Below are 27,534 nucleotides of genomic sequence, written 5' to 3'. Positions count from 1 at the left end.
TACAGTATGCTGCAAAAGCAAGGCAGCAGAAAAGCAAGGCAAAGGAAGTCTGCAAAAACAACCAGGGGTGTTAAATTACTCATGTTTATTTATAACAGACCTTCAGCCAGTACAGTACAAAACTTACAGTAGTATATCTCCGTTACACAAATATTTACTTACAATATATTACATATACAAAATGCTTTGCAATAAGTCTCAAAAGCTAGTTTAACTCCCCTTGAGAAAGGAGAAAAACTCTTTTTTTAAAAAAAAAAAGGGGGGGGGGGAACCAGAGGAAGAGGAGGAGGTGAAGGGGTAAAGTCCAAGGAGACACGAAGCATAGGCTACAAATGAAACCCTGGGAGAGAGAGAAGAGAGGTGGTATTGCACTTGCTTCTGTGTTTTATTTTTTTCTTTTTGTTCTTCATAACTTCTGATTAAAAATATATATAATATATATATTATGTACACAAGGAAAGGAGCTGCCAGAAGTATTACAAAATCCCATCCGCAGCTTGGACACTGACACGAAAAACAAAGGTCTGGAAAATTGTTTATTTAGAAATTTTTTGTGTGGTGTTGATTTTAAATATAAAAGGAAAACACCTCTTTTCTCCGTGTGGGTTTCAATTTTTTTTTTTTTTAACTTTTTCTTTACTTTTTTATGCAAAAGGAGCTGGGAGAGAGCATGAGGATGTCTGAGGTTCCAGAGCTGGAAGGCTCTGAAAAGTAGGATTTTGTACCTAAGACCCTGGTTAAAGTGCAGTGATGGTCTGGAGAGAGACAGAGAGCCCTGCTCTCCCCTCCTTAGCACCTGGTCTTGCCCGTCCAGTCTCTGCTCTCATGGGCTCGGAGTCTGGCCTCAGAGCATAGTCCTTCATGTTCCAGGAGGTTACAGGTGCCAAAACTGACTGGGGGAGGGGACGGGGCACCCTAAGGCTCTGATATCGCAGAAGGGACTAGTCCTTATGAGGTGTCACCAAAAACACAGCAGACGCAGAAGAGGTGGGGTGAGGGCAGGTCTAACAGGAAGGGGCTCAATAACCAGAGTCACTGAGGGGAACCCCGGTTATTAATCTCAGCTCTGCTGCCATTCTGAAACAGGAGCCAATTCCCTGGGGTGCTCTCAAGAAGCCTCTCCCCTTCTCCAGAGACCACTCTCCTCCCAGCTGACTCCCCGATCCTCTGCCCTCGGCAGCATCTGTTTATTGCTACATCGTCAGGGAGGAACAGTCAACCCACGATGCCCCTCCCCGACAATCTGGTTCTGTTGGGGAGATCACATAAAGGGGGAGAAGAGGAGGAGGAAGAGATGTTTTTTAGGGTCTCCCTTCCCATAAGAGGATAAGGCAGACTCTGTTAGAGCCCTTAAGAGCCCCAATCCCAGGGTCTGTTCCTTAGCCAACCCTTTACCATCCCCCTAAATTATCCCTGATAGGGAGTGAAAAAGTAGGAGGCAAAAGAGCCAATGAGGAAAGGACGTGTGGAAAGAAAGATGGAAGGAAGAGAAAAGGGGAGAGAGAGAGAGAGAAAAAGGACCAAGTGTTACAACTTGTGAGGTGTTGTGTTTGGTTTTTACTTTTTTTTTTTTCTTTAAATATAGAAAAACAGGCTTTGGTTTGAATCTCAAGGAAGCAGAGAATGGGATGGCTGTGTCCTTGGCCAGGGAACACGTGTAGAAAGAGACCTCCACTTGCGGGGGAGCTGGATCTCCTCCTGCCCCCTTCTCGCTAACTTGGCTACCCAAAAAGCCAGGGGTCTCTGCAGTAGTCAGGAGAGTGCCCCCCTCCTGCCCGACGTCTGGGAGCTGAGGGGAGAGGGGGCAGTAAAGGACGACCCCCAGTTCGGTTGCGTCCATCCCATTCTTGCTGGGACAAGAGTGGAATGGGGAGGGGGCAGTTGCCCGTGCTCATCCTGGGGTAATTTTTGGTTATACTGAAAATTAGAAGGGAGAAAAGAGACATCCTTTTCTCCCTGCCACTGATCCGAAGAACAGGGCCCAGAAGCCCGGGAATGAGAGGGCGAATCCTGCTAAGGGCGAGAAGAAGGCAGCATGGCTGTGGGGCTAAGGGTGCCCACCAGTTTCTCATAGGACTGGGACCAGAGGAGCCCCCGAGAGCCAGGAAGGTCACTAGAGTGAAGAAGTCTGAGAGGTGGGAGAGAAAGAGAAGAATTTTGACCCATCCCCTTCCCTGGTTCCCAGTTAGGCACCTGTGGCTCCAAACGTGTCAGAGACAGAGGATTGCTGACCTAGCCTTGGCCCCTGAGAATATAAAACTGGGGCACTCCAAGGAGAGAAACACCACCACTGAGTAGACTGGCAGGTTGAAGAGAGTACAGCAGTGCTGTGGGGTCATTTGAGGAAAGAGAGACAGAGAGAGAGAGAGATCACATCCTAGAGGCAGATCCTGAATGTGGGCTTTGGGGAATTCATATTCCTAGGGGGACATCGGGAGGACCCTCAGTCCCCTGGGGCCTGGGGGGGATTTTCTTCAGCCTCTTCTACTTCCAAAGGAGGGATTTCTTCATTCGTTCAGGATTAGTGCAAGCTGCCTAAAGTGAGAGGGCACAAGAGGTATGGAGGACCAGGCTGAAGGGGCCCGGAGAGGAGACATAATGCCGCAGAGCTAAGGTAGGGCCAGAGGGAGCTGTCAGCATCCAAACTGAAGAGTCAGATCATGTCAAAGACGAGGACTTCAATCAAGAAGCTCATGGTTTCTTAGCACTAAGAGGAGCTTCCTACCCCCGGGGCTGCTGGAGAAAGCCGGATCAAAGAGAAAAATTAGGCCTAAAGTGGAAGGGGACTGTGAGCAGGAAAGTGTGGGTGTGGTAAGTGACTCATATAGGTTAAAAAAAAAATAAAATAAAAGGAAAAGGAAAAGAAAACAAATTACATTAATAAATAACTCAGTGAGTATGGTGGGGCGAGAGGAGTAGAGAAAAAGGAGAAACAGAAGCGAAAGACGAGTTTCATCACAATGCTTGGATCAGTCAGGGACAAGGAGGAGCAAAGGGGAGGAGGGGTCAGGGTCAAGTGTGAAGTCGGGTAGCCAGTGGTGGGGGCCACACAACCAAACTCCTCGGGATGTGGTGGGGAAGGGCTAGACTCCTGTAGGCGAGGGCAGTAGGTCGCTAGCCTACCTTGTGCTCCCCCCGGACAATGTGGGAAGAGAATTCGTACCGGTCCTGGCTGTGGTAACCACAGATGTTGCACTCGAAGGGGTCTCTGAAGCCATGGCAACCCATGTGGATGGTGAACATGACATGGTCCAGGAAGAGGATGCGGCAGTGCTCACATTTGAAGGCCTTCACCGGCTCACCGCTCTCGCCTACCACCCGAAGCACTTCCTTGGAGGGGCCTGGGGTGCCCCGCAATAACCCTTCCTGCGGCTTGGGGTCCTCTTTGGCGTAGGCAGGACTGGGCCGGCCCACCACAAGGGTGGGAGGGGGCTGGGGTGGGGGACCCTGAGGGAGGGAGACCACCCCCCCAACCCGATCTTCGTGGTTGCTCTCTGTATCTGTGGAGTCCTGGCAGCCATTGCTGGGGGATGCCCCGGGGTCAGTCAGGGGGCCCCGGGCCCGGTAGAGGAGAGGACCTCCATCGGCCAGATCCTCGGGTCCCTCACCTGCCTCTCGGGACCCAGGCAGCTCCAGTCGACCGGGGAGGGGCTGCATCTGAGTGTAGACTGAGCTGATGACGGGTGTGAGTTCTGAGATGCAGTTGGTGGGTGGAAGGCGGAGGGGACGCAGGTGTTCTGCCCCCACAAAGGCCAGAGAACCTCCAAAGCCAGGCTCCAGGCCATGGTGCGCCACCAACTCCACATCCTTCTCATAGCCGCCGGAGTTCACATCGTAGGGGAGGTCCGAGAGGCTGAAGCGCATCTGCTTTTCGCCTGCGGGAGAGGAGGGGCTCAGCAGGCCTGGGCTGGCTAATTCCTAAGCTCCCTCAGGATGCCCTCTGTTTTCTTTCCCCCGGGCACGGCTGTAACATTACTTACCACCCCTCACCTGCTTCTCTAGAGCTCAGGTCCCTGTCCTGGGCTATGATCTTAGAGGACTCCGTCCCAGCCCACAGGTCTTAAATCCTTCATTACTCCCTATAAAGCCCCCAGGCCTTAGAGAGCTAATGACCAGGGCCAGGTCAGGAGACCCCGAAGGCATCTCCTCTCTAGGGGCCCTTCTTGCAGCCCCATAGACTGAAGTCCCTACAACTCCCAGAAACTGGAAGCACCTGAGCCCCCCTCCCCTCCCCTCTCACAATCACTCCGGGAGCCCTCAACGCTGACCCTTCCCCCCTCACCAGGGATGTTCTCCCCCTTTCCTGCCCTCCTGTTCTGGGGACAGAGCCTGCCTGAGCACCAGAGACCACCAGCCCACTTTCTTTCCCCTGAGCAAATCTCCAGACCCAACGGGTCAAGTGGCAACCAGCACTGAGCTGTGGCGTAAAGCTGGACTCTTACCTACAAACTTCTGGGGGGTGGAACGCTTGCGTTTGGTGAGGCTGTTGGCCAGACGATCAATGAACGTTGGCCTCTCAGAGGATGAGTGCAGCATGGAGTCGGGCACCATCTCCAGGTCCCGTATCTCATCACCTAGTGGGAAGGAGGTGGGGACAGGTAGTGACCACTGAGCAGGGGTAGCAGTGGCCCAGCAGCCTTTGCCTGAAGAAAACCAGCAGGGCAGGAGTGGAGGACGGTGCCTGGGAAATGGGGTTCTGCCCGCTTCTCCCCATCGAGAGTTCACCACAGCACATTTCTGACACTTTGGGACAGTGATATATATCTGTCTCCAATTTTTTTTTTTTTTTTTTTTTTGCTTTTTGCCTTTTCTAGGGCCGCTCCCGCAGCATATAGAGGTTCCCAGGCTAGGGGTCTAATCGGAGCTGTAGCCACCGGCCTACGCCAGAGCCACAGCAACGCAGGATCTGAGCCGAGTCTGCAACCTACACCACAGCTCACGGCAATGCTGGATCCTCAACCCACTGAGCGAGGCCAGGGATCGAACCCACAACCTCATGGTTCCTAGTCAGATTCGTTAACCACTGTGCCATGATGGGAATTCCTGCCCCCTGATTTTATACTTCCTTGTGCTCTCTCGCTCCCGTTAGACTGAGGACATGGGTCACAGCCCCCCCACGGGGTTGTGAACCACATGGGGTGCTCGGCAGGTTTACCGGGGAATTGGCTCTGTTCCCGGACCTCGTGCCTTTGTGGGGGGAGGTGCTGGGCTCGCCCTCAGCCTCACCTGACTGGCCGGCCAGAGCTTGGGCTTCAGTGCTGAGACTCTGCAGGTAGTTGTGGCACCGCTCCTTGTGCTCCTCCAGGGTACTCTGCTGTTTGTAGCTCCGGCCGCAGTAGTTACACTTGTAGGGCTTGCCCACCGTGGGAGACGAGACTGTGGAGGACAGAGGAGGGGAGGCACATCGGCTTAATTGCCCCTGCGCCCTGGCTCTAGAGGTGTCCAGGGGCAGTCGTTCCGGGACGTGAGGAGGGAGGGCTGTGGCTCTGTTGAGCTCTTCTGCTTGTCTTCCTTTCCCCAGCTTCCGCCGCAAGCTCGGACAGGTGACCAGACCTTGGAGTAGAGGGGCAAAGCGCAGCCATGGGAGGAGTGGGGGGACCGGGAGCCACGGGTGGGCTTCAAGATGGTCAAACTGAGGTTCAGAGGAAGGGGGGACTCAGGGGCTTCGTGGGAGATCATCCCTGGCAGGCAGGCTGGCCCCACCCCAGGATCTCAAGAGTCTGGGGCCCAGACTGTGGTTTAACCTTTCCATGTGGCAGGCGGGTGTAAGTGCTGTTTATCAGACAAGGGGATTTTTTTGCTTACGAGTTATCTGCTTCAGTTTGGGGGAAACTGGTGGGCTGGGGTGACAGACACAGGAGTCCTTAGATCTACCAAGGTGGGGAGGGGCAGTTTTCACTGACCTGCACGTGTACTTTTACCACCATCCCCGGCCTGGTTTTACTGCTTATTTTTCATTCTTTCTCTCTATACTGAGATAGCAAAAGAGCCCTAGAAAAACTGTCACTGACAGAGAAATTCTGAGAAGACAAAAATAAAAATAAAAGAATACAAAGAGAGTAAAGAGAAGAATAAAAGGAAGAGAACACTAAGTTTGGGGGGGCCTTTTTTTTTTTAAATAAAAACAGTTTATAAAGATTTTGTTTCCACTGAATAAAAAAAGGTTGGGAAAACTGAGATCAACACTTCCTTTAGGGAGTTCCCGTTGTGGCTTAGCGGTAACGAACCTGACTAGTGTCCATGAAGAAGCGGGTTTGGAGTTCCCGTCGTGGCTCAGCGGAAACGAATCTGACTAGTATCCCCGAGGATGCAGATTCGATCCCTGGCCTTGCTCGGTGGGTTAAGGATCCAGTGTTGCCGTGAGCTGTGGTGTAGGTCGAGGACTTGGCGTGGATCTGGCATTGCTCTGGCTGTGGTGTAGGCCGGCAGCTGTAGCTCAGATTCCACCCCTAGGCTGGGAACTTCTATATGCCGCAGGTGTGGCCCTAAAAAAAAAACGAAAAACAAAAAACCAAACACTTCCTTTAAATACTGCTTGAGAGATGATATTTGTGAGAGGACAGAAACAGGTATTGTTGGACATATCTTGCTACTTCTGAGCAGAGAGACCGGAGAAGGTATCTCCAGGAGGCTAGAAATAACCGCCCGCCCACCCCACACCCAAACTGGTCTTGACTCAGTCAGTCTACTGCCATTTTGCTCTTGCTCTGTAAACCTGAGCTTTTGGAAGATGAGACAAATGTCATGGTCCTCATTCACCCAAGACTCTTGGGGAAGCGGCTTAACAGCAGCGGGGGGAACTCCTTTTTTCCTATAGTGTGGGTTGTGATAGAAAACATCTCACAGAGATGGGACCTAACAGTATATCTGTACCTGCTTCTGTGCCTAATAATCTCCTACACAGCAATGTCCAACATCCGCCCAGCTGGCCTCGCTGCTGTTGGCAGGCATTCTAGGAGCCAGGCCATCCTTGTTCCAAACCAGCAGGGGGAGCCACCCCTTTTCCTCAGAAAAGGAGCATGGACTCCCTGGCACCCGACAATGGGATTCCAGCAAAGCTGCAGAACTGCTCTGGGATCCTAACATCTACCTTGGAATTGTTATGAGGATCGCACGGGGGAGGAGACACAAGTGAAATGCTTTGCAGATGATAAAGCATGATACGGGCGGGAATGATCTTTCTCCCTGGTTCTCCACAGACATAGACGGAAAGAGGTCCTGGCTCCAAAGTGAGAGAATCCAGAGCAAGGCAGGTGGCTGGGAACGGCAGAGGGTGGTGAGGTGGATTGCTCTGTCCCTTTAAATCCCAGCCCAGGAGAGCTGAAGGGAAAAACAGCAAGGAAAGTTTCCAAGGACAGACCCTACTAATTCCTTCCCCTCTGCCCTTCTTCCTGCCTTCTCCCAGTCTTGAGCTCCCTCCTTCCTGCCAGCTCAGCTCCTGGCCTCTTCCCAAGTCCAAGCCAAAAGCTGAAAACTTAGTAAAATGCTTTAAACGTGCTATCTGTCCAGTTGATTCAGAAACATGTTGACTCAACCCGTCTTGGCTGGGGCTAGGAAACCTGGCCAGTCCAGTTCCCTGGCACTGTTCCAAACACTGACCTCCAGGCACCCTGTGGATTTGCTCTTGCCTCCAGGACAGTGACAGCCTCTTGGGATGGGGAACAGAAATGGGATACTCTTTTCCTAGGCTTCCTTTCTTCCGGTTTGGGAGGCCCATGGATATTTACAGGAACCAGCAGGAAGTAGAGGGGAGGGCAGGCAGAGACTGCCCCAGGCCTCTGGTGTTGTGGGGGGAGGTGAAGATGGTGACAGGTGTGGGGCCTGGAACCCAAGGGAGTGGAAGGAGCTGTTTCCCTGGTGCTCAGAAGTTGGGGGGTGGGGAGGGAGGTCATGGGGCCCAGATGGTTCTGGCATCAGCATGAACTTTAAAAACAAAGTCAGGGAGGGTGACTTGTTGAAAGCCAAGAATACCACCCATGTTTCTTTTGCTCCATGTCACAGAGGTGGCAGATGTAATGTAATTACCCCATCAAAGAGTCCCCTGAATTCCCCCTGGGGCCCTGGGGCCAGGCTCTGTGAGTGCTCTGCCCCCCTGATGGCAGGCACTGGTGCTCCCCCCATACAAGGGGAGGGGTTGAGCTCTGTTCACGGGGGTACCCGACAGCGCACTGACCCGAGTGTGTGCGGAGGTGGCCGGTGAGAGCATCACGCCGGCGGCAGGCGTAGTTGCAGAAGGGACACTTGAAGGGCTTCTCCCCAGAGTGCAGCTTGATGTGGCGGAGCAGGTTGCCCTTCTGGGTGAAGGAGGCACCGCACTGGTTGCAGTGGAAGGGCCTTTCCCCTGCGAGCAAGGGAACAGATCCCAGAGGACCGGGCGTGAGGAACTCTGAAGGTTGAACCTAGTCCCCTCACCCTTTGCCCCCTCCTGCCCCAGGGGATGGAAGGTGCTCAGGACGCGTTTCTGAGAGGCAGGGCTGCGTCGCACATGCAAGTTCTGCTTTATAAAGATCCCTTGGGAACAGCCTCACCCTGGGAAGGTGTGGACGAGAGGTGTGTGTGGCAGGGACAAGGGCACCAGGCCTGGAACACTGGGCCAAGACTGAGCCCCACAGGGCCCACTCTGTCCTAGAAGCAAAAGCTTCTGTTTTTCCTCTTTTTTTTTTAGGGCCACACTGGTGGCATATGGAGGTTCCCAGGCTAGGGGTCCAATCGGAGAGCTGCCAGCCTACGCCACAGCCACAGCAGTGCAGGATCCAAGCCATGTCTGCGACCTACACCACAGCTCACAGCAACACTGGATCCTTAACCCACTGAACGAGGCCAGGGTCGAACCCGCATCCTCATGGACGCTAGTCGGATTCGCTTCCGCTGAGCCATGACAGGAACTCCCCAGAACTTTTCTTGAGGTTACCACACCTTCTCCTCCATCACCTCCTAAGAGAAAAATCAGCTTTTCTTTGTCACAACAGCTGAGGAAAGTGCAGGAAGTACAGGAGTTGAGGGAGTCCAAATTCCAACCCCCTTTTATCATCAGCTAGAAACTGTGATGGGAGAGAACCTTCCTTTTCCGAGCCCCCCCAACCACCCGCCATGGCACAGCCTCCCAGCACTGCCTCTGCCTCGCCAACCCCCCCACCCCCGAGTGCCCATCAGAGGGACCCCCCCCACCCCAGTGCCTGGCTGACTCACCCGTGTGGCTGCGCTTGTGCACCATGAGCACGTTAGGTCCGATGCAGACCATGCCACAGACGTCACATTTGAGCTTGCCATTGGGCAGCCGGATGCCACCAGGGGAGTGAGGCTCTGGCCCGCTTCCATCACAGTAGCCCAGGGGCTCCGACAAGGAGTCTTCCACGATCACACTGTCATCTTTTTCCAGGAGCCGCTCATCTGGCCCCAGCAGTCTGCTCGACTCCTCATCGCTGTACATCTCCACCTTGATGGAGTTGGCTGGAGGGTGGAAGGGTGTTTAGGACAGAGGCAGGCAAAGGGGGGGAACCTGCCCAAGGGCCAGAATGGCACTCCTGAAGTCCAAACGGCTGTCTCCAAGCCTGGAGACAGACATTCAGGCTTTAAAAGAAGCCAATGCCCTAAGTATCCTGGGTGGGGTCCCGTTGGGACCTGTAACAACCTTTTCCTCCTATCCCAGCGATCAGGCAAATGGGTTTTGAGAGAGAAAAGAGTAGGGTACATGGGATGTCTTCAGTCACTGGGAAGAGGAGGAGGCTAAGGGGAGCCTTTTCCTCCACTCTCTCTCTTGTCATTAAGAAAAATGTCTGGCTTGGCCCTGGGCAGGAAGCCAGCAAGTAACAGTGGCGGGAAAACGGTCCTCGGAAGACCAGAGTCGGCGGGCGAAAGAGAGAGCAAAACTGGAAGGGAGACATGGCTCACATTGTCCTCTCAGTCCTAGCACTAGCACCTCTACTCTCCTCTGTAGAAATCTGGAGAGGGGGACGGAGGAGGGAGGGAGGAGTCACGGAGGAGAAAGCTTTGGCTCTAGCTCTGACCTACATTCCTGGCGATTTCAACCATCTAGAGAATGTCACAGATCCGGGGCCAGCTGAGGAGGGGCAGTCATGGGGACCCTGTCTGGGCAGGAGACTGAGGGGTGCGTGATGAGGAGGGATCCTCCTTATGTCTTTCCTATCTGACTCTCGCTCGTGACCATCTCTCTACTCCAGAATTTCTCTTTGGAGCATTTCCCTTAATCCCACCCACGCCTCTTCTAATCCCACCCTGGTCCCTGGGCAGTCACCGTTGACTCTCCTCTCAGAAGTCAGGGGACCCCTAGACACTGAGCTCCCCAGTGCTGTAGAGACTGAACTGGAAACCTGAGGGAGGCAGCAATGGGGAAATGGCCGCCATGCAAGCGAATCAAGGGCCAAACACAAATGGGGCGCCCAGTGCCAGGCGAGGGGAGGAGGTTGCACTTACCACTGAGAGAGCGGCTGGGAGAAGAGTGCTGGCTGTTGGGGGTGCTTACTGAGGGCCCCACTGGGGCCCCGAGGAACTCCTTCTCCAGAGATGAGTCCCCGCTACCTTGGAGGAGAGAACAAGAGGCAAGGTGAAGCTGCAGCTCGAGCCATCCACCGTCCGTGGTCTGATTGCTTCAAAATTCACAAACATTTATCCCGGAGCCTTGCGCAAGGCAGTGCTGTATACTGGGCACGGTACCTTGTGCCCTCGCCGGTCTGGGTGCCCGGTGCTGACTCCCTGGAGCTCAGTGGCTGTGCCTTGCCCACCCTACCTTCATCTAGGCCTGAGGGGAAGAGCATCACTGCCTGACGTCCACAGGAAGCAGGGCTGGGGCTGGGCGGGCCGGGGTGGAGAGGAAAATGGGGGCCTGAGGAGGGAGGCGGTTCAGGACAGACGTTCTTCCCTACTGTTCCTCTCCGGAGCCCCTGACACCAGGTTCGGAATCTGCAGGAAGGGCAGCTGGAATTGTCCCTGAATCTAATGACAATAATAGTAATCACAGTGATAGCAGCTAACATTAATTGAGTGCTTACTATATGCCAGGCATCGTTCAATGCACTTTATTTTTTTGTCTTTTGTCCTTTTAGGGCCGCACCGGCGGCATATGGAGGTTCCCAGGCTAGGGGTTGAATCGGAGCTGTAGCCGCTGGCCTACGCCAGAGCCACAGCAATGCCAGATCCGAGCCGCGTCTGTGACCTACACCACAGCTCATGGCCACGCTGGATCCTTAACCCAGTGAGCATGGCCAGGGATCGAACCCGCAACCTCATGGTTCCTAGTTGGATTCGTTTCCGCTGCGCCACGATGGGAACTCCATCGTTCTATGCACTTTAAATGAATTATCTCATGTAATCTTCACAGCAACCCTGTGAAGGTGGTGTCAATATTACCTCAATTTTGCAGATAAGGAAATTGAGGCACAAAATAAGACTATGTCATTTGTCCAAAGTCACAGAGCTGGTAGTGGCGGAACCCAGATCTGACCACAAACACTAAGTACCCATGTCCTTAACCATCACCTGTACAGCCAGCTGGGAGCCACTGTTTCAACAGGGGAGAGTTGGGCCCTAGACGTTTTCTAAAATCAGCAAAAATGGGGCCACTCTAGAAAGCCTCCATCTGATATGGTTCCAATCCTATACTTACTACTTGATGTTCCCTTGATAGGGAAAGAATCAGTTTATTCTCGATATAGCCATTTGAACTTAATGAACTGCTGTGTTAAAATGCTTTTTAGGAGTGTCATATAAGTTTTTAAAAATCAGATAACATACCTGAAGATACGAGTCATGTCTTTTTTTTAAAAAAAATCCCTCCTCCCCACAATCTTCTGCACAAACATACAGGTGAAATAAAATAGGTGTAGATAAACACACACACAGACACATATCACATATGTAGATACACATAAAGAGAACATACCTACGGGGATGAACATAGCCATAGCCTTCTACATTATCTGCTAACATGAACATGCATAGATGTGTACACACAGGCCTAAGTGTGGAAGACAGAGAGAGAGAGGGAGAGAGAGAGACAAACCCTAAAATTCATCCCTAAAGTCCACCTATTAGTACTTTACCCAATTTCCCAGCTACGCACATACTTACTTTCACAAAATAAAGATTCCATTATAAAATGGTTGGAGTCTTGGGCCTGAGGCAAGAAATCCGGAACACACCCTCCTGAGGGATCCCTCTCCAGCTTTGGTCAGTGGGAAGAAAACAACCACTCAGGACTTTGGGACCATTTCCCGTGCATATCCTCTCCTAACAGTCCCATCTCCCCCATTCGATCCCATCAAAGCCTGAGCAAATTTGTTCACTCTCTATAGAAGACGCCTTAAGGCTTAAAACTGAGGTTCCCCCGCTGGGGCTCTTTAGCTGAGCCATGGTTACCTAGGAAAAGTGGCCCCAAATCAGGACCACACACATATCGTGAAGTGAGCATCTCAGAGCTGTGAGTTGAGACTTGTAGACTCAGATCCAGTTTCATGATATGTCCTTTCAACTAAGAGTCGGGTTTGCTGAGGTGAAAAGGGCTGATACCCTTTATTTTCTCATTCCTTTCCCAATGTTAGTGCTGACTTGTCCTAAAGCACTGGGTGTTAGTAATTGGGGAAGAACAGGGCTCTGGGCCTTGGCACTGAGTCCTTGACCCTAAAAGGATGAGTGAGCTTGCTGGAAATCCATCACTGGTCCCAGCCTGCTAGACTAAGGCTACCTCTTGGGGCCTGGGGCTTGACATATGGGTAAAATAGCCTTAACGGGATATTTAGGACATTAAGGGGAAAACACCCTTTGTGGCTCTCCCTATTAAGACCTGGGAACAAGAGGAGGAGCAGGTACCTCCAGAGTCACCCTAGTAGTTCAAGGGGCCCTTTGATGCTGCTGCCCTCCCTGGGATAAAGAGGAGGCAAAATAGGCTCAAGCTGACGCTTATGGGGCTAATACATAAAAATGAATCTGCTTCAGGGGTCAGAAAGCCTTTTAGGGCTCCAGGGATTTTGAGTTTTAGCCGGAGGATGACGAGAACTAGAGTCAGATTTAGGAAGTTCAGCAGTTCCTCTCTCAGCCCCAGAAACCCCAGTGAGGGAATTTCAAATGCCTGGGACTCCCAAGAAATCCCAGATTGTCAAAGCCAAGAATTAAGGCTGCTCTCAGGTCTCAGAGAAATTTTCTTGGTCAAAGTCATCAGAGACTGGCTGAACCCTAGAGGGCAAAGCCAAATCATGAGGTTCACATCAGAGGGACCAGGACGCGGGCACCGGGCAGAAATGCAGGAGGGAGAAAGGAGCCAGAGCGACGTCCCACAGGTTAAACGTGTTTCCCATGTTGAGGGAGCCTAGCCCTCTGCTCCCGCCGCCCTTCCTCCATCCCTTCAGAGTGGCCACCTCAAGGGAAGAGCCAGGAATGAGGTCTGAGAGCCTCCACACTTCTCTGTAAGGGACCTCATCCTAACTGCTTTCCCCTTCTTGACCATGGGCTCCAGGGGGCAGGATGCTAGCCTGCTAGCAGGGAAGAGTGGCTACAGGAGCGAAGAAAGACGCCCATCCCCAGCTCTATTGTGGGGAGGAGGCTGAAGCCCCTCGGATCTCAGTTCTAGGCTGAGGCATCTGCTGCCGGGGCTCCTCTTTACCTCGATTCTCTCTATTACCCGCTCCCACCCGGGCCTGTCTCGGCATTTCACCCCAGGCAGCTCTACATCTGTCCCCAAGGCCTAATCAAGATGTCACCACAAGCTCCCACTGTCCAAGTCGCAGTCTTTGCTTAGCAACACCAAACACCCTTTCCCATCCTCCGCAAGTGTAAGGAGGAACGCCCCCTCCCCCGCTACACACACAGCCCCCATCCTCTCCCTCTCCTCAGGCTTGGGAGTTGTTACTGAATTGGCTCCCTTGCCCCAGCACCCCCCTTCCCCCCCTCCACTAGCCACCTTCTGCCTGAACTTACATTATCCTTCCCTTGCCGGTGAGACCCTGGGGTGCGAATGCGGCCGCCGCCTTGGAAACGGCGAGGGAGCGCGGGTGGTGTGTGCATGTCTGCGTCTCGGTGGCAGGCAGGGGTGAGCCCAGCCACTCACCTTCCAGGAAGCGTGGATTCCTGGAAGTGAGGGGAACCGCCGTCATTTCGCAGGCAGCGGCAGCGGCACGGTGAGCAGGGGCCCACGGCTGCAGCCAGCAAGAAGAGCTGAGCCCAGGGTGTGTGTGTGTGTGTATCTGTGTGTGTGTGTGTGTGTGTGTGTGTGAGAGAGAGAGAGACAGAGAGAGAGAGAGAGAGACAGAGAGAGAGAGAGCAAGAGAAAGAGGGAGAAAGAGAGAGAGAGAGAGGGAGGGAGAGAGAGGGAGAGGGAGAGAGGGGGAGAGAGAGCACGAGCAGCGCACGCTTGGATGTGCCTGGGGAGGGGGCTGGAGAGAATGTGTAAGTGTGTCTGGTGGGGGGCGCTGGGCTACAGCATCCCTTTCCCAAGCCAGTGAAGGGCTGGGGGTGGGGGGTGTGCACAGGGAGGGGGAGACAGATGCCGTTGCCCTCGTGCCCAGCAGACAAAGAGGAACTGCACAACAAATGCCTGAGAGAGGCAAGAGAGAGAGCGAGAGATGGATGGGCCCTCGGGGTCGGGGGGGAGAAGAGGGGGGCCCCCAGGGAAGGCCCAATCCTCTGCCAGCTGGGGAAGCCAAGGCCTCAGAGGTCATGGGGCCCAGGACACGGGGCAGCTTCAAGGCTCTCAGAAAGCCCCTCCTCCACCAAACTCAGGCCCTGGTATTCCCTCCTTTCCTTCCCTCTCCAGGAGGGAGGTCGCTCTCGAGATCTGAGAGCCTCCCCCTTCCCTGCACAGTCTGATCTCAGGCTAGTGCTGCTCTGTGGCCCCAAGTCCTTTCCGATCCCAGGCAAAGTACTGATATACTCTCCCCACCTCCCCACCCCTCCCCTCCGGTGCCCCTGGGGCCCCAGCAGCCGACAGCCCTGGATGAATCCGCCCTCTATCAAGACAAGGCCTCTGCTCCCTTCCCTTCCAGAGGAGCTGCTCACTGACGCGCTGACCTACTTTGGGAGACTAGATTTTCTGATTCCAAGAATTTGGGGGTGGGAGGGGCCGCGAAACTTTGGGCTGCCTACCCCTGGGTCCCCTTCTGCCAAGGTTCCCTTAAACATTTCACAGTCCCAGAAAACTTGGGACAAGCACTACTCGGTCAATTAATTGCATGAGCCAGGTTTGAGCAACTCAGTTTCCCTTGAAAGACAGGCAGTGGTGGGGGGCGGGCGGGGGAGAGAGCATCTATGTGGTAAATGAATGGATTCCTCTTTTTCCCCCCTCTCTTCCCCAGGAGAGAATGATCTGTAGCTTTAGAAAGGGATATGGAGAGAAAAGGCAGACTTTTGGAATTAGGTTCTGTGAGGTGGGAAAATCTCTTTGAAGAAAAGGAGAGATCCACCTGTCGTCAAGTGGCCAGGCAAGGGAAGGCCACCAGGAGTGGAGCAGAAGAGCTGTGATGACCTTGAAGGGGCTGCTCAGAGGAGCTCTCAGGAGCAACCTGGGGTGGACTGTCTCAGCCACCTGCAGGGGCCTGCAGGGGCTGCTCTTCAGAGCTAATGGCAGCCGTCCCTTGATCTTCCCCTGTCCCTCTCTAAAGGAGCTGCTGACATCTAGAATTCTCAAAACACGGATGAGGGGTTTCTGGCTTCCACCTTTGTGCAAAAACCATCCTGTGCAGAGGCCTCTTCCTATCTAGGAAATGCCAACCTGTTAAAAGCAGTGAGAGCTTGGTTTCATAGACAGTGAAGCCAACGCCCTCGGAATTTTTCCTCTAATGTCCAGCATGCTCCAGAGATTGGACTGAAAAGAGCTCCATGGGCGATTTCCCCAGCCACCTTCCTAGTCTTCTCATTGCCTGCCTTAGGGCGGGGGCTGGTTTTTCTCCATCTGAGGGTTCCCCAGCACCAAGGCAGGGTCCTGAGAAGAGGTGTTGCTCAATAGTGATCTTCTGAATAGGCTTAAGTGAGCAGGAGGTAACAGGATTGGCTGGTTCCTCAGAAGGGCCATGACTTTAGTTCCAATAAAGTCTCTGGCAGTTAAATCAATCCACCTGATCACTGTCGCTCTGTCCAGCATGTAGCAGGTGTCAAATGTCTGTACCCATTCCAACTCCTTCCCTCCTTAAATGAGAAAGGGGACAGAGTCAACGTCCTACCTTAGATTATACAGGTGTTGCCAATGACTCTCATATGTGTATCTGACCCATCTCAAGATCTCCCTTAGCGCATGCCCATAATTCCTCCATTGGTCCCACTTTAAGGTAAAAAGAAATAAGCTATTTTTACTGGTGGGGCTATGCATCATGTCAAAATCCAAGTTTGGCGTCCCTCACCTCTTATAACCATTTCCTGCCCGGACATTCCAATGCCCCCCAAATGATTCTTTCCATCCTAGAGACAAGGTCTGTCTTAGGCCCTTTTCTATACCCTCGGAGAGGGAGCCAGATGAAGTTCCTCATTTCTTTTCATCTTATGAAACTCTGAGAGGATCCTGATTACTTTCACACTACAAGCAGGGACCTCTTCTGCGGCAACGGGAGCGTTTTGGCAGGTATAATAAGCTACAAAATGCTATGATCATGAAAAGGATGGGGAAATGAGAACTGAGGCTATCTCTACGTCAAAGGCTGTAAGCTCTTGGCCCACTGGCTGAATTGAGACCATAGACAAATTTGGCCTGCCCTATGGAACATGTTTTAAAATGCAGAGTTATTATTTTTAAGTGGTGACATTTCCTACAAAATCCTAATTTCTGATCTTTTTTGAAAAACCAGAAGTTTTGGCCATGCTGGATACACATTCCCACATGGCAACGCCTGGTGGACACCCCAGTCCATGACAGTGACCATTCTTCTCTTCTTTCTGCTCAGTACCCGAACCCAGTTCACTCACTGACGTACCTGTCTGGCCCCTACAGGCCTTTGCGATTTGAAACCCTGTTCCACTCTCGACCTGGCTGGGACAGAAAGACATGTTTGGCTGGTGACCTCAAAGCATGGGGGAAGGAATCATGTCTCTCTTCCATCTCTTCATTTCAAATCACTTCTCTCTCTGAGTCTCCACTCATATTCTGCTCCTAGTTTCTTCCCCTCTCTCTCCCTCCCAAGAAGTCTGGGAAGAGAATCCCTGTTTAGGGAATATAAAGTGACCAACATAAATGCACACTCTGTGACCAGGGCACTCAGAGGTCCCATGCTGGATGGAAGGCTTTCCACTCTGCTCCACAGGAGAGTGTCTGCTCCCAGCCCCCGACAAACAGAATGCACAAGAGGGCATACCAGACATATAAGAGCGGCCATTGGAGTCTTCTATGTCCATCTTAGAGAGACTCTGCTGGAAGAGAAAACAGCTGCTATTAGGAGCCAGATCTGGGAAGGAAGCCGCTTTCTCTCTAACATTCTGGAGTTAGAAAGAACCCTACAGGTCCCCTTACATGTGCTCTGACCCTATCCTAAAGAAGCTCTGGTGAGAAAAACAACATACCCTGACTTTCAAACCCCGATTCTCCTCCAACCCCCACCCTATGCAGGCTTCCCCAGTCTCTTGGGTAGAAACACCATCTTATTCCAGACTGGTCTGTGATTGTGTGGTTTTGAGAGGAGACCCTCTCCCTGTAAATGGAGCTGATGGGATAGGATGGGAGACAGCTTACAGCTCGGTCCTCAGGGGGCAAAGGAACAGCTCCATGGAGGCTCTAAACCTTGTCAAGGATGGGGTAGTAATAAGAGGAAGAAGCTAGGTTGAGTCACTTGGTATATAATTTTGTGGGTGGCGGGGAGGGGGGGTGGGGAGAGGAGTAGAAGATGGAGGAAGGAGAGCTGCCCACCTCAGGTTCAGTGAAGTGTCCTCTACTGAAGGTGTAATAGACAAATTAAACCTTTGGTTTCCCCCTTACTTCTTGTCAATTACCTTGCTATGTTTATTATTTATTTATTTATTTTATTATTATTATTATTATTTTTGGTCTTTTTGCCACTTCTTGGGCTGCTCCCACGGCATATGGAGGTTCCCAGGCTAGGGGTCGAATCGGAGCTGTAGCTGCCAGCCTATGTCAGAGCCACAGCAACGCAGGATCCGAGCTGCGTCTGCGACCTACACCACAGCTCATGGCAACGCCAGATCATTAACCCACTGAGCAAGGGCAGGGATCAAAGCCGCAACCTCGTGGTTCCTAGTCAGATTCATTAACCACTGCGCCACGACGGGAACTCCTGTTTATTATTTTTTTTAAAGGGAGTTGGGGAGGAGTCTGAATTTAAAATGCAGATAGGGGAGCTCCCATTGTGGCTCAGCAGAAACGAACCGGACTAGTATCCATGAGGATGTGGGTTCAATCCCTGGCCTCCCTCAGGGGGTTAAGGATTCAGTGTTGCTGGGACCCTCAGCCTGGGAACCTCCACATGCTATTGGTGTGGCCCTAAAAAAAAAAAAAGCAAGTAGAAGTCCCTGCTGTGCATCTGCAGTGTCTTGGGAGTGCTGGGGCACTGGTTTGACCCCCAGCCCAGCACAGTTGGGTTAAGGATCTGGCGTTGCTGCAGCGGCAGCTTAGGTCAAGACTGCGGCTCACATCCGATCCCTGGCCTGGGATCTCCATGTGCCACGGGGCAGCCATGAAAGAAAAATAAATAAATAAAACATAGGTAGCCTGGAGTTTCCTTGTGGCACAGTGGGTTAAGGATCTGGAGTTGTCACTGCAGTGGCTAGGGTCGCTACTGTGGTTTGGGTTTGATCCCTGGTTTGGAAACTTCCACGTGCTGTGGGCATGGCCCAGGTAGTCTTTTTGAGGAAAGGCAAACAGTAAGTGGCAGGAGAGTATTAAACAATCAAGAACTGAGAACAATTAAAAGTGATAATTTGTTGCATTGAATTATCTCCTTAGGAGACTGTGGGAGGACAAAAAAAAATCTATTTGGTGGAAATTTACATACATCCCAAAATGCTTTCACTAGTAATCAAATGAAAAATAAATACCCTAGGGCAGATTTGGGGGAGCTAGAGTGGGGCAAGGGAGCAGCCTGAGCTTCCAGAATTCTTGGTCTCTTTGAAGGATCTCATTGAGGCAGATGGATGAAAATTTGGTTTGCTTGTAAAACTATACTGATAGAATCAGGATGCAGGATTCTGGAGAGCAGACATGGGGAAAGTATCTATTACCCTGTCTCCCCCCACAATCCTGGTTCATTCTTCTCTAGTGCCAAGAAGATGTCATACTCTTCTAAAAGGTTTCACAAAAACACCCGAGACATGGGCTTTCCATTGCCTCCCAAAGTAGCTCTCTCCAAATTTCATTAGAGATTCCTAGACTCACCTAGGAGGCCTGAGTGTGGAAGAAAAAATTCTCTAAGTTTATTTTCAATTCCTCTTTTCTTGACATCCTCCCTGGGATGGACTGAGCGTTGGGACCAAACTGCTAGACCAAGCCACAATAAGTGGTTCCCTGAAGCTTCCCTTAGGGGCAATGATGAGAAGAGCCCAAGTCCACAGTGGTTAGTGAACTCACACTCTCTGGAACTAGCCACAGAACTTGCGGTGGTCAGAGATGCAAATACAAGGGAGGGTGGTCTGGTACTCATGGGGCCCCTTTCATTTCCGAATCATTAGCTCCATAATTGCCCTTTGGGATTTTGCAAAACTGAAGACGCCACACGTGACTTCACACACACACACACACACACACACACACACACCCTCCCATGCAGAAGAAGCAAGAGTCAGCAGAATTTTCCCTATTTTCTGCTTGGAGAAACTGAGGTTCAGAGCAGCTAAGTGACTTATCTCAGGGCTCATAGTGAGACTGGAACAACAAAAAGACACAAATCTGTCACTCTAAGATGTGCTCCTTCCATTAAACAATTTTGCTTTCTTCCGAAGGCCAGGGTACTCATAGCCTTTGTGGATCTCCTTGCTTTTCCCTGGTTCCAACATTTTCTCTTTTGGTGCCATCCTTATGGGAGTGGGGTCTGTTACTTAAAAAGGAGGAACAGGAGTTCCTGTTGTGGCGCAGCGGAATTGAATCCTACTCGTATCCATGAGGACGCAGGTTCGATCCCTGGCCTTGCTCAGTGAGCTGGGGATCTGGCGTTGCCATGAGCTGTGGTGTAGGTCACTGACACGGCTTGGATCCTGCGTTGCTGTGGCTTTGGTGTAGGCTGGCAGCTGCAGCTCTGATTTGACCCCGTGGCCTGGGAACTTCCACATGCCACAGGTGCGGGCCTAAAAAGCACACCAAAAAAAAAAAAAAAAAAAAAAAAAAGAAAGAAAGAAAAGAAAAAAAGGAGGAACAAGTTGAGCAGGCCCTATGAAGAGAAATATGCTAATGCAAGTGTGTGTGTGTGTGTGTGTGTGTGTGTGTGTACCAGCAGCTAGACAGGCACTGGGTGGGCAGAACAGTTGAAGCATAGCATTCAGCTAGTACTAGCTCAGGAAGTGCATCTCATTCTTGGACATCTGCCCAAATGGCCCCAAAACAATTTCCAGAAGGGTCTGAAGGAGTTGTTTTCTGAGTTGGACTTTGTTCCTAGAAGTAAACCGAGCTCTTCTGTTTCTTAATTGTTCTTAACAGGTGCTCCATGACACATCTTGGGCAAAATCAGCCTTTAGCTGCCTACAACTGGTCTAAGTGCCAAGTTGGTAGCCCTGGGAGTGAGATAGGATTGAGATTCTGCTGTTCCAGATCCTGGTATTCCGAGAGCCAGGAGTGCATCAGGAGATGTACTTCACTGTTTGCTCAAGTCTCCAGGTAGCATATCCCTCTCAACCTTCCCACTCCCTGCCCCTCAAAGCACCTCCTCCCCTGCCTGGCCATCCAGGCAGATCCTACTGTCTCCTTAGAGGATCTGGGTCAAATGAGGCAGTGCCAATTGGAGACACACTGCAGGGGGAGGAGGTATAAGGAGGGAGAAGCTTGTTTAGCTCAGAGATCTCAAAAGGAAACTGGCTTGAGAGCAACACAGACATCATTCCCTGATGGAGGTGGGCACATATGTACTGCGAATTCAGTTCAGTGAGCTGAATACACAACAACTAGAAACGGCCAGTTTCCCAATTCAAAAGGAAGTATCTCTGTGAGGAGGGAGGAAGGTTGGTCACTGTAACCTTTGGAGACAAAGGTCTTCTTCCCTATTCTTTTGAATGCACCTGGCACCATAACAAGAATCTTCCATGGCCCTGGCTTTCTCCCATCAGTGTGATATCACATTTGAACAGGCGTGGGCAGGATTGGATATTCCTTCTAGATTTTTTGTTTGTTTCTTTGGCCGCACCTACAGCATTCAGAGGTTCCTGGGCCAAAGATCAAATCTGTGCCACATCAGTGACCCGAACCACAGCAGTGACAACACTGGATCCTTGACCCCCTGAGCCACCAGGGAACTCCAGGACATCCCTTCTAGACAGAAGATTCCCCACCATACTTCCTGACAAGCAGTAAGTTGAGACAAATCTGACTTCCGAGGGTCGATCAGGTATCAGCTATCACCCCCATCTCCCCATCTCCACAAAAACCTTCCCATAGGTCTATTAGTGACAAAAATATCAGAAAGTCAAGTTTTATCTACGTAGAGACTCTGAAAGCCTGAAATGAGATGGGCATCACAAGTAATTAAAGCTCTTCCAATCCTCCAAAGAACCCTGTTTGATCCAACGACACACCAAAATTGGAAATTAAAACATACTCCATGTGGCCTAGTGGGTAAAAGGTAGCGAGGAGGATATTGTTGGGAAAGAGGGTGGAAGTGGAGAGAAGGGCAAGGAGCCATGGCATCCTTTTGGTTGCAACAGGGGGAAGTGGAACAGTTTTTTCTCTGGTTCAGGATCTGGGATCCGAGGTGGAGCCCGGTAATTTTTTTTTTTCCAGTGATTATTAACAAGACAGAACTTCCCACCTGCCTGGGATGGAGCGGTTCAGGTACTACAAGTACACCAAACCCAGAGCATCATCCTCTCCTGCCTGCGCCTTCCTGAACTGAATGAAATCTGAGCAAAAATATGTTGGAACCACATAGCCGGCTCTGCTCTTTATCAGGACTATGCATAACTGCAGAAGGGTAAGGGGCAAAGGCTTGAGGGAAAAGGTGAAAACAGGCCTTGTCTGCAACCTGACTATATGCCCCTTTCCAGGAACCAGGCCTTGACATCGGGCAAATGGCAGCTCTGAAATGATCTTTCGGGTCCATGTAGTGCCCTCTGAAGGAAACCCACCAATCTTTTCTCTGCTTATGTGTCTGTATTTACAGCAGAAAGATCTGACTCAGCGTTCCCATAGTGACACAACAAGATTGGCAGCATCTCTGCAGTGCCAGGATGCAGGTTCGATCCTTGGCCTGGCACAGTGGGTTAAAGGCTCTGGTATTGCCACAGCTGTGGTATATGTCACAACTGCAGCTCAGATCTGATCCCTGGCCTGGAAACTCCATATGCAGCAGGGTGAGCAAGAAAGAAAGAAAGAGAGAGAGAGAGAAAGAAAGGAAGGAAAGGAAGGAAGGAAGGAAGATCTGACTCATTTTCTCACCAGGTTGTGGATAGTGACCTTCTGTCTACATGCAACACAGATGAAGACAGCTCAGCTTCGTTATCCAAGTGCTTGGGGAGCAATGCGGAGGGGATGAGTGCCCAGGTCACCCTAGGAATGGCCAGTCTCTAAAATAAAAAGGGGAAAGAGCTGGAAACACAATACCTGGGCAGTGGGAAAATATCATTTCATTGTCTCCTTTTAGATCTCAGATGGATGCATCTCTTATTCTTTGGGCTTCCCTGGCCTCCCCATGCAGACTGCGGAAGAGAGGGAGGACTAAGGTTTATGGGGCGGAGAAGAAACAATCTCACCCCTTCTGGGTTTCATTTCAGAACTTAAGGAACTAAGGAAAGAGCCAAACTTAGCACTTTAAATCACTAGGTGATTTAACACTTTCTGGGTGTTTCTGGGTGACATGACACTTTCTGGGTCTGGGTTTTAGTATATAAGCCCTATGTTTATAGAAAGGCCCTACAAGGTCACTGCTGTTCAGCTGTATATGTGGGCAGGGGTGGCTTAGAGTAGAGCAGGGCCATTCAACTTGAGTTTTATAATAATCAATTTTGGAGCCAGATGCCCCAACACAGGGTTCACTCTCTCAAGTGAAGTTTGAAAGGACACAGAAGTCTCAATTAACTATTCTGATTGGGGTAGGGTGGCAAAAAGGTGGGAGAGAGAGGAATACTTGCTTTGGTGGCAGTCCTGGCCAGAAGTCCCTAACAGCATGCTGACCAAAGGAACTCACTGTTGTTTGGGCCAGAAAGATGTTTTTCAGGCTCTTCTGCTAACAAAGAATCTTGCTCTGACAATCCAATTTAACCAGCCTCCCTTCCTTTGGCAGGCCTGGAGCAGGGGTGCTCTAGGACCTGGGGAATCTTGGAGCTAGAATGGAGTTGAGAGATGATCCCCAATCTCTTGGCTTTTTTTTGGGGGGGGGGGGAAGACACCTGCAGCATAGGGAAGTTCCCAGGCTAGGGGCTGAATGGGAGCTGTAGCTGCTGGCCTACACCACAGTCACAGCAATACCAGATCTGAGCCACATCTGCGACCTACACCACATCTCATGGCAGTACCAGATCCTTAGTCCACTGAGAGAGGCCAGGGATTGAACCCACATCCTCATGGATCCTAGTTGGGTTTGTTAACCCCTGAGCCATGAAGGGAACTCCTCACTAAATATCTTTAATATAGGAACAGGGTTTCCTGGGTTCAAGGATTATACCAGCATAGGTATTCTAGCAAAATCTACAAGGTTGAAGCTACCCCTGGAAGGGACCAGTCCATTTATACCAGCACTACCCTTAGGTGCTTCCATCTGATAAAACTCAAAACTGGAGTTCCCATTGTGGCTCAGTGGTAATGATTCTGACTAGTATCCATGAGGATTCGGGTTCGATCCTTGGCCTTGCTCAGTGGGTTAAGGATCCGATGCTGCTGTGAGGTGTGGTGTAGGTTGCAGACACAGCTCAGATCCTGTGTTGCTGTAGCTGTGGCCGGCAGCTATAGTTCCAATTCAACCCCTGGCCTGGGAACTTCCAAATGACGTGGGTATGACCCTAAAAAGACACACACGCACACACAAAAACCCAAAACAAAACCTTGAACCTGTCTCTGTTTCCAATACAAAGTCCACAACTCTTCTGAGAAAAGGAGGCAAATCAAAGAGCCTGGAAATGACAGCCTTCTTCAGCAGGGTCAAGAGACCAACAAAGAAAGGGAGTCCCTTTGCCTGTGGCATTGACTACACACACAGGGTTACACACTTTTATTTGTTCCTATAGACTAAAACGAGGCTAGCAACACTTGCCCAACAATAACTTTTCCATATTTTTCCTTAACTATTTGTGTGTATGTGTTGAGGGAAGAGAGATGGCCAATCTGGGAGAAAATAATTTCTGTGTGGATGTTGGAGGAAAGATAGGATAAAAGTTGGGATAATGTTCCTTCCATGCTGGGAAGTACTAAGCATGTACTAAGAGGAAATACAGAATAAACTTTCAGTTGCATTTATGCTGGAAAAAATTTAGCACATATCTCTGAGCCAAGCCCTGAAACATGATTTAGCCTTAACCTACTGAGAGTATAGGGATTGCCCAGAAGCTACAACTGAACTAACTGTACTCAATGGACAGCAAAGACATTATGTTTTCTGCTTGAGACGTCAGCATCTATTGAGTAGGACAAGATATAATTCTGAAGCTGCCAGGCTGAGGGCCGCTCCCACCATCCTGCCCCCCCCCCCGAAGCACCGATGAGAACTCTCCTGCTTCTCATGGTAAGGCTCTTTTCTTTTTTTTTTCTTTTTTTTAATTTTTCTTTTCTTAAAGACTTTATTTTCCTTGGAGTTCCTGTTGTGGCTCAGTGGTAATGAACCTGACTGGTATCCACGAGGACAAGGCTTTGATCCCAGGCCCTTCAGTAGGTTAAGGATCCAGTATTGCCGTGAGCTGTGGTATAGGTCAAAGATGTGGCTTGGATCTGGCATTGCTGTAGCCATGGTGTAGGCTGGCAGATGCAGCTCCGATTTGACCCTTAGCCTGGGAATTTCCATATGCTGAATCTATGGCCCTAAAAGGATTAAAAACAAACAAACAAAAAAAACCCAAAAAACTTTATTTTCTTATCCCAGAAGCCACTATTCTCATGACCTACAGAGCTATCTGGATTCTCTGAATTAGGCTGCTGGTGGGGAAGGCTGAGGTTCCCCACACACCACAAAGCAAGATTCACGGACCTTCTGGCAGACTCATGAGAAGATGAGGAATTCCCAGCTGGGCATTTCATATATCCTTACCAAATAAGATGCTACACTTAAAGAGTGTCTGATTTGGCCTTTTACCTGGTCTTGTCCTCAGAATCTGAGTTACCTTTTTTTTTTTTTTTTTTCGCTTTTTAGGGCCATACCTGCAGCATAAGGAGATTTTTCCAGGTTAGGAGTTGAATTGGAGATGTAGCCACTGGCCACAGCCTTAACCCACTGAGCGAGGCCAGGGATCAAACCCACAACATCATGGTTACTAGTCGGATTCATTTCTGCTGCGCCACAAGGAGAACTCCCAGAATCTGAGTTATCTTAAGTGGAAACACTTTGGGTAGTCAGACACCTGTTTTTAATGCTTCCTAAGGATATGAATTGTGTACTTGACCTAGGCAAGTGGAACAAGCAGCAGTAAAGAGAAATAGCCAGGCCTCAGTAGCCTTCTGCTTGGCCACGATGTTGGAAGGCCTAGGATTGACCTGTGAGCAAGTCACCACCATACCAAGTTCATCACTGATGCTTTGAGGGCTCAGACTGGGGGAATAGGGTATAGCTGGAGTTACCAAACATGTAAGTAGGGGTGGATGAGTTATAACTGCAGAGAGTTTTGTTTATAAGAGAAGGGACTGAGGTGAAAGAAAGTGTGCAAAGTATGACACAATGTGGTTGGTAATACCTCAAATGCTCCCAGAAGCAGAGATAGTAAATTCAGAAAATTGGAGGGGTAAACAGGCTACTATTACTTCCTAAACATCTCATATCTAAAGGTCTATCCCATTAAACATCCCATTGTCACCAAACAAAACCAGTCATTAAAAAAAAAAAAAAAAAAAGAAAGAAAAAAAAAGAAAAAGGCACAAAAATCAAACATAGTGAGGATCTACAACTCCAGCAGACAAGGGGATATTGTAGATGGTGCAGTATGAGGTACAGGGAGGGCTGTTTTCTCTTTTCATCTTTTTGCCTTTTTCTAGGGCCATACCTATGGCATAGGGAGGTTCCCAGACTGGGACTAATTGGACAGCCTACCGCCAGAGCCACAGCAGTGTGGGATCCAAGCTATGTCTGCCACCTACCCCACAGGTCAGGGTCCCCAGATCCTTAACCCACTGAGTGTGACCAGGGATCGAACCTGTAACCTCATGGTTCTTAGTCAGGTTCGCTAACCACTGAGCCATGGTAGGAACTCCAGGGAGTGCTGTTTTAGTTCACACCTGTTTCCCAAGTCTATTGTTCCCTGGGGTTGTCTGCCCCAGGGCTTCCTGGGTTATAGTTCTTTCCTAGGGCTCCTATGCAGTGAATCTCTTCCTTCCGAGCCTTGCTTCTCAGGTTCCCTAGACTCCTCACCTTACCCAGTACCCCAACAGCACTTTTCACTCCACCCTAAGTTTCTTCTATACCATATATATATCTCATTGCCTCCCACTCTTCCCACTTAGGGCCTATGTTTTTCTCTCTAACCTTTTGACCGATGACAACCCCCTCCCCGCCGCCTCTTGCTTTCTTGCCCAGGTAACCAGTTTAATTCTTTCTCTAACTATCCTGTTCTATCCAGCCATACCCTACGAAAGAGCCTCGCGCACTTCTGTCTGTCGTCGGTCCTCTGCCTTGACCCATCTCCCGCCTTTTCAGTACGCCTACGTCCCTGCTTCCTCCCCCTCAAACCTGTGGCCCTCCTCACGAAACTCCCAGCGCCAGCACCCTCCCCTGGGCCGCAGCTCACCCTAAGACCCACTCCCCGCCTCGCCCCCGCCCCCGCCTCCCCTCCCTTCACGCCCAAGCCCCTCAGGCCCCGCCCCCGGCGGCCGAGGCCCCGCCCCTCGCGCTTCGCCCAAACCCCGCCCCTCACTCACCTGAGGCAGCTCCGCGCGCGCGCAGGCTGGGGGGGTGAGGGAGAGGGGATGGTATTGGGGGAGAGGGGGGCGGGGCGGCGGGGGTCCCCCACTCTGGCCCGGTCGGCCCAGTGCGGGGGTAGTGGGGTCACTGAGGCTGCCGCGACCGGGCCGGAGGCTGGACCCGGGCGCTCAGCGGCGGCGGCGGCTCCATCTCCATCAGCGTCTTCACCTGAGGAGGGACGAGCCCCCCCCATAAACCCCCCCAGCAAGCAGTCCCCCCTCCCCCGAACAACTTCCGGTCCCACTACCAGGCGACAGGCGTCGTGGCCGAACACCGAGCGCCCCCAAGCTGGGGAGACAGCTGGAGAGAGAAGAGCTAGGGGAGAGTAGCCGAGCGCCGAAAGATTCAAGTCCTGAAG

General features: G+C 51.2%; 1 protein-coding gene and 1 long non-coding RNA gene across 40 annotated transcripts; one reads left to right on the top strand and one right to left on the bottom strand.

Moving 5' to 3' along the window:
• Positions 1 to 66: 66 nt before the first annotated feature.
• IKZF4 (IKAROS family zinc finger 4) lies at positions 67 to 27,435 on the bottom strand. 37 transcript variants are annotated; one of them, XM_084956011.1, is made up of 13 exons: positions 27,134 to 27,435; positions 22,520 to 22,647; positions 17,289 to 17,343; positions 16,911 to 17,136; positions 16,167 to 16,264; positions 13,930 to 14,079; positions 12,088 to 12,181; positions 10,435 to 10,539; positions 9,190 to 9,450; positions 8,174 to 8,341; positions 5,227 to 5,376; positions 4,443 to 4,574; positions 67 to 3,875 (listed from the first exon to the last, which is right to left on the bottom strand). In XM_084956011.1, the coding sequence occupies exons 6-13, from the start codon at positions 14,014 to 14,016 to the stop codon at positions 3,115 to 3,117; spliced, it is 1,758 nt and encodes a 585-aa protein (XP_084812137.1). In that variant the 5' UTR covers positions 14,017 to 14,079; positions 16,167 to 16,264; positions 16,911 to 17,136; positions 17,289 to 17,343; positions 22,520 to 22,647; positions 27,134 to 27,435; the 3' UTR covers positions 67 to 3,114. The 37 variants fall into 37 exon arrangements, with proteins under 37 accessions (XP_084812137.1, XP_084812136.1, XP_084812141.1 ...); XM_084956010.1 differs by having other exon boundaries at positions 17,289 to 17,340; XM_084956015.1 differs by lacking the exon at positions 16,911 to 17,136.
• LOC106508334 (uncharacterized) lies at positions 14,067 to 24,544 on the top strand. 3 transcript variants are annotated; one of them, XR_014803384.1, is made up of 4 exons: positions 14,067 to 14,129; positions 20,573 to 20,749; positions 21,279 to 21,435; positions 21,866 to 24,544. It is a non-coding gene; the product is annotated as an uncharacterized LOC106508334 (long non-coding RNA). The 3 variants fall into 3 exon arrangements; XR_002343978.2 differs by lacking the exon at positions 21,279 to 21,435; XR_014803383.1 differs by lacking the exons at positions 14,067 to 14,129; positions 21,279 to 21,435 and adding an exon at positions 14,337 to 14,397.
• Positions 27,436 to 27,534: the final 99 nt, after the last annotated feature.

Source organism: Sus scrofa, chromosome 5 (assembly GCF_054392235.1).
Source record: "Sus scrofa isolate SSC_HxYL_T2T_F1_AM1 chromosome 5, Sscrofa_HxYL_maternal_Yorkshire_Landrace_v2.0, whole genome shotgun sequence".
Lineage (NCBI taxonomy): Eukaryota > Metazoa > Chordata > Mammalia > Artiodactyla > Suidae > Sus > Sus scrofa.
This window is presented reverse-complemented; position numbering and strand designations above follow the sequence as displayed.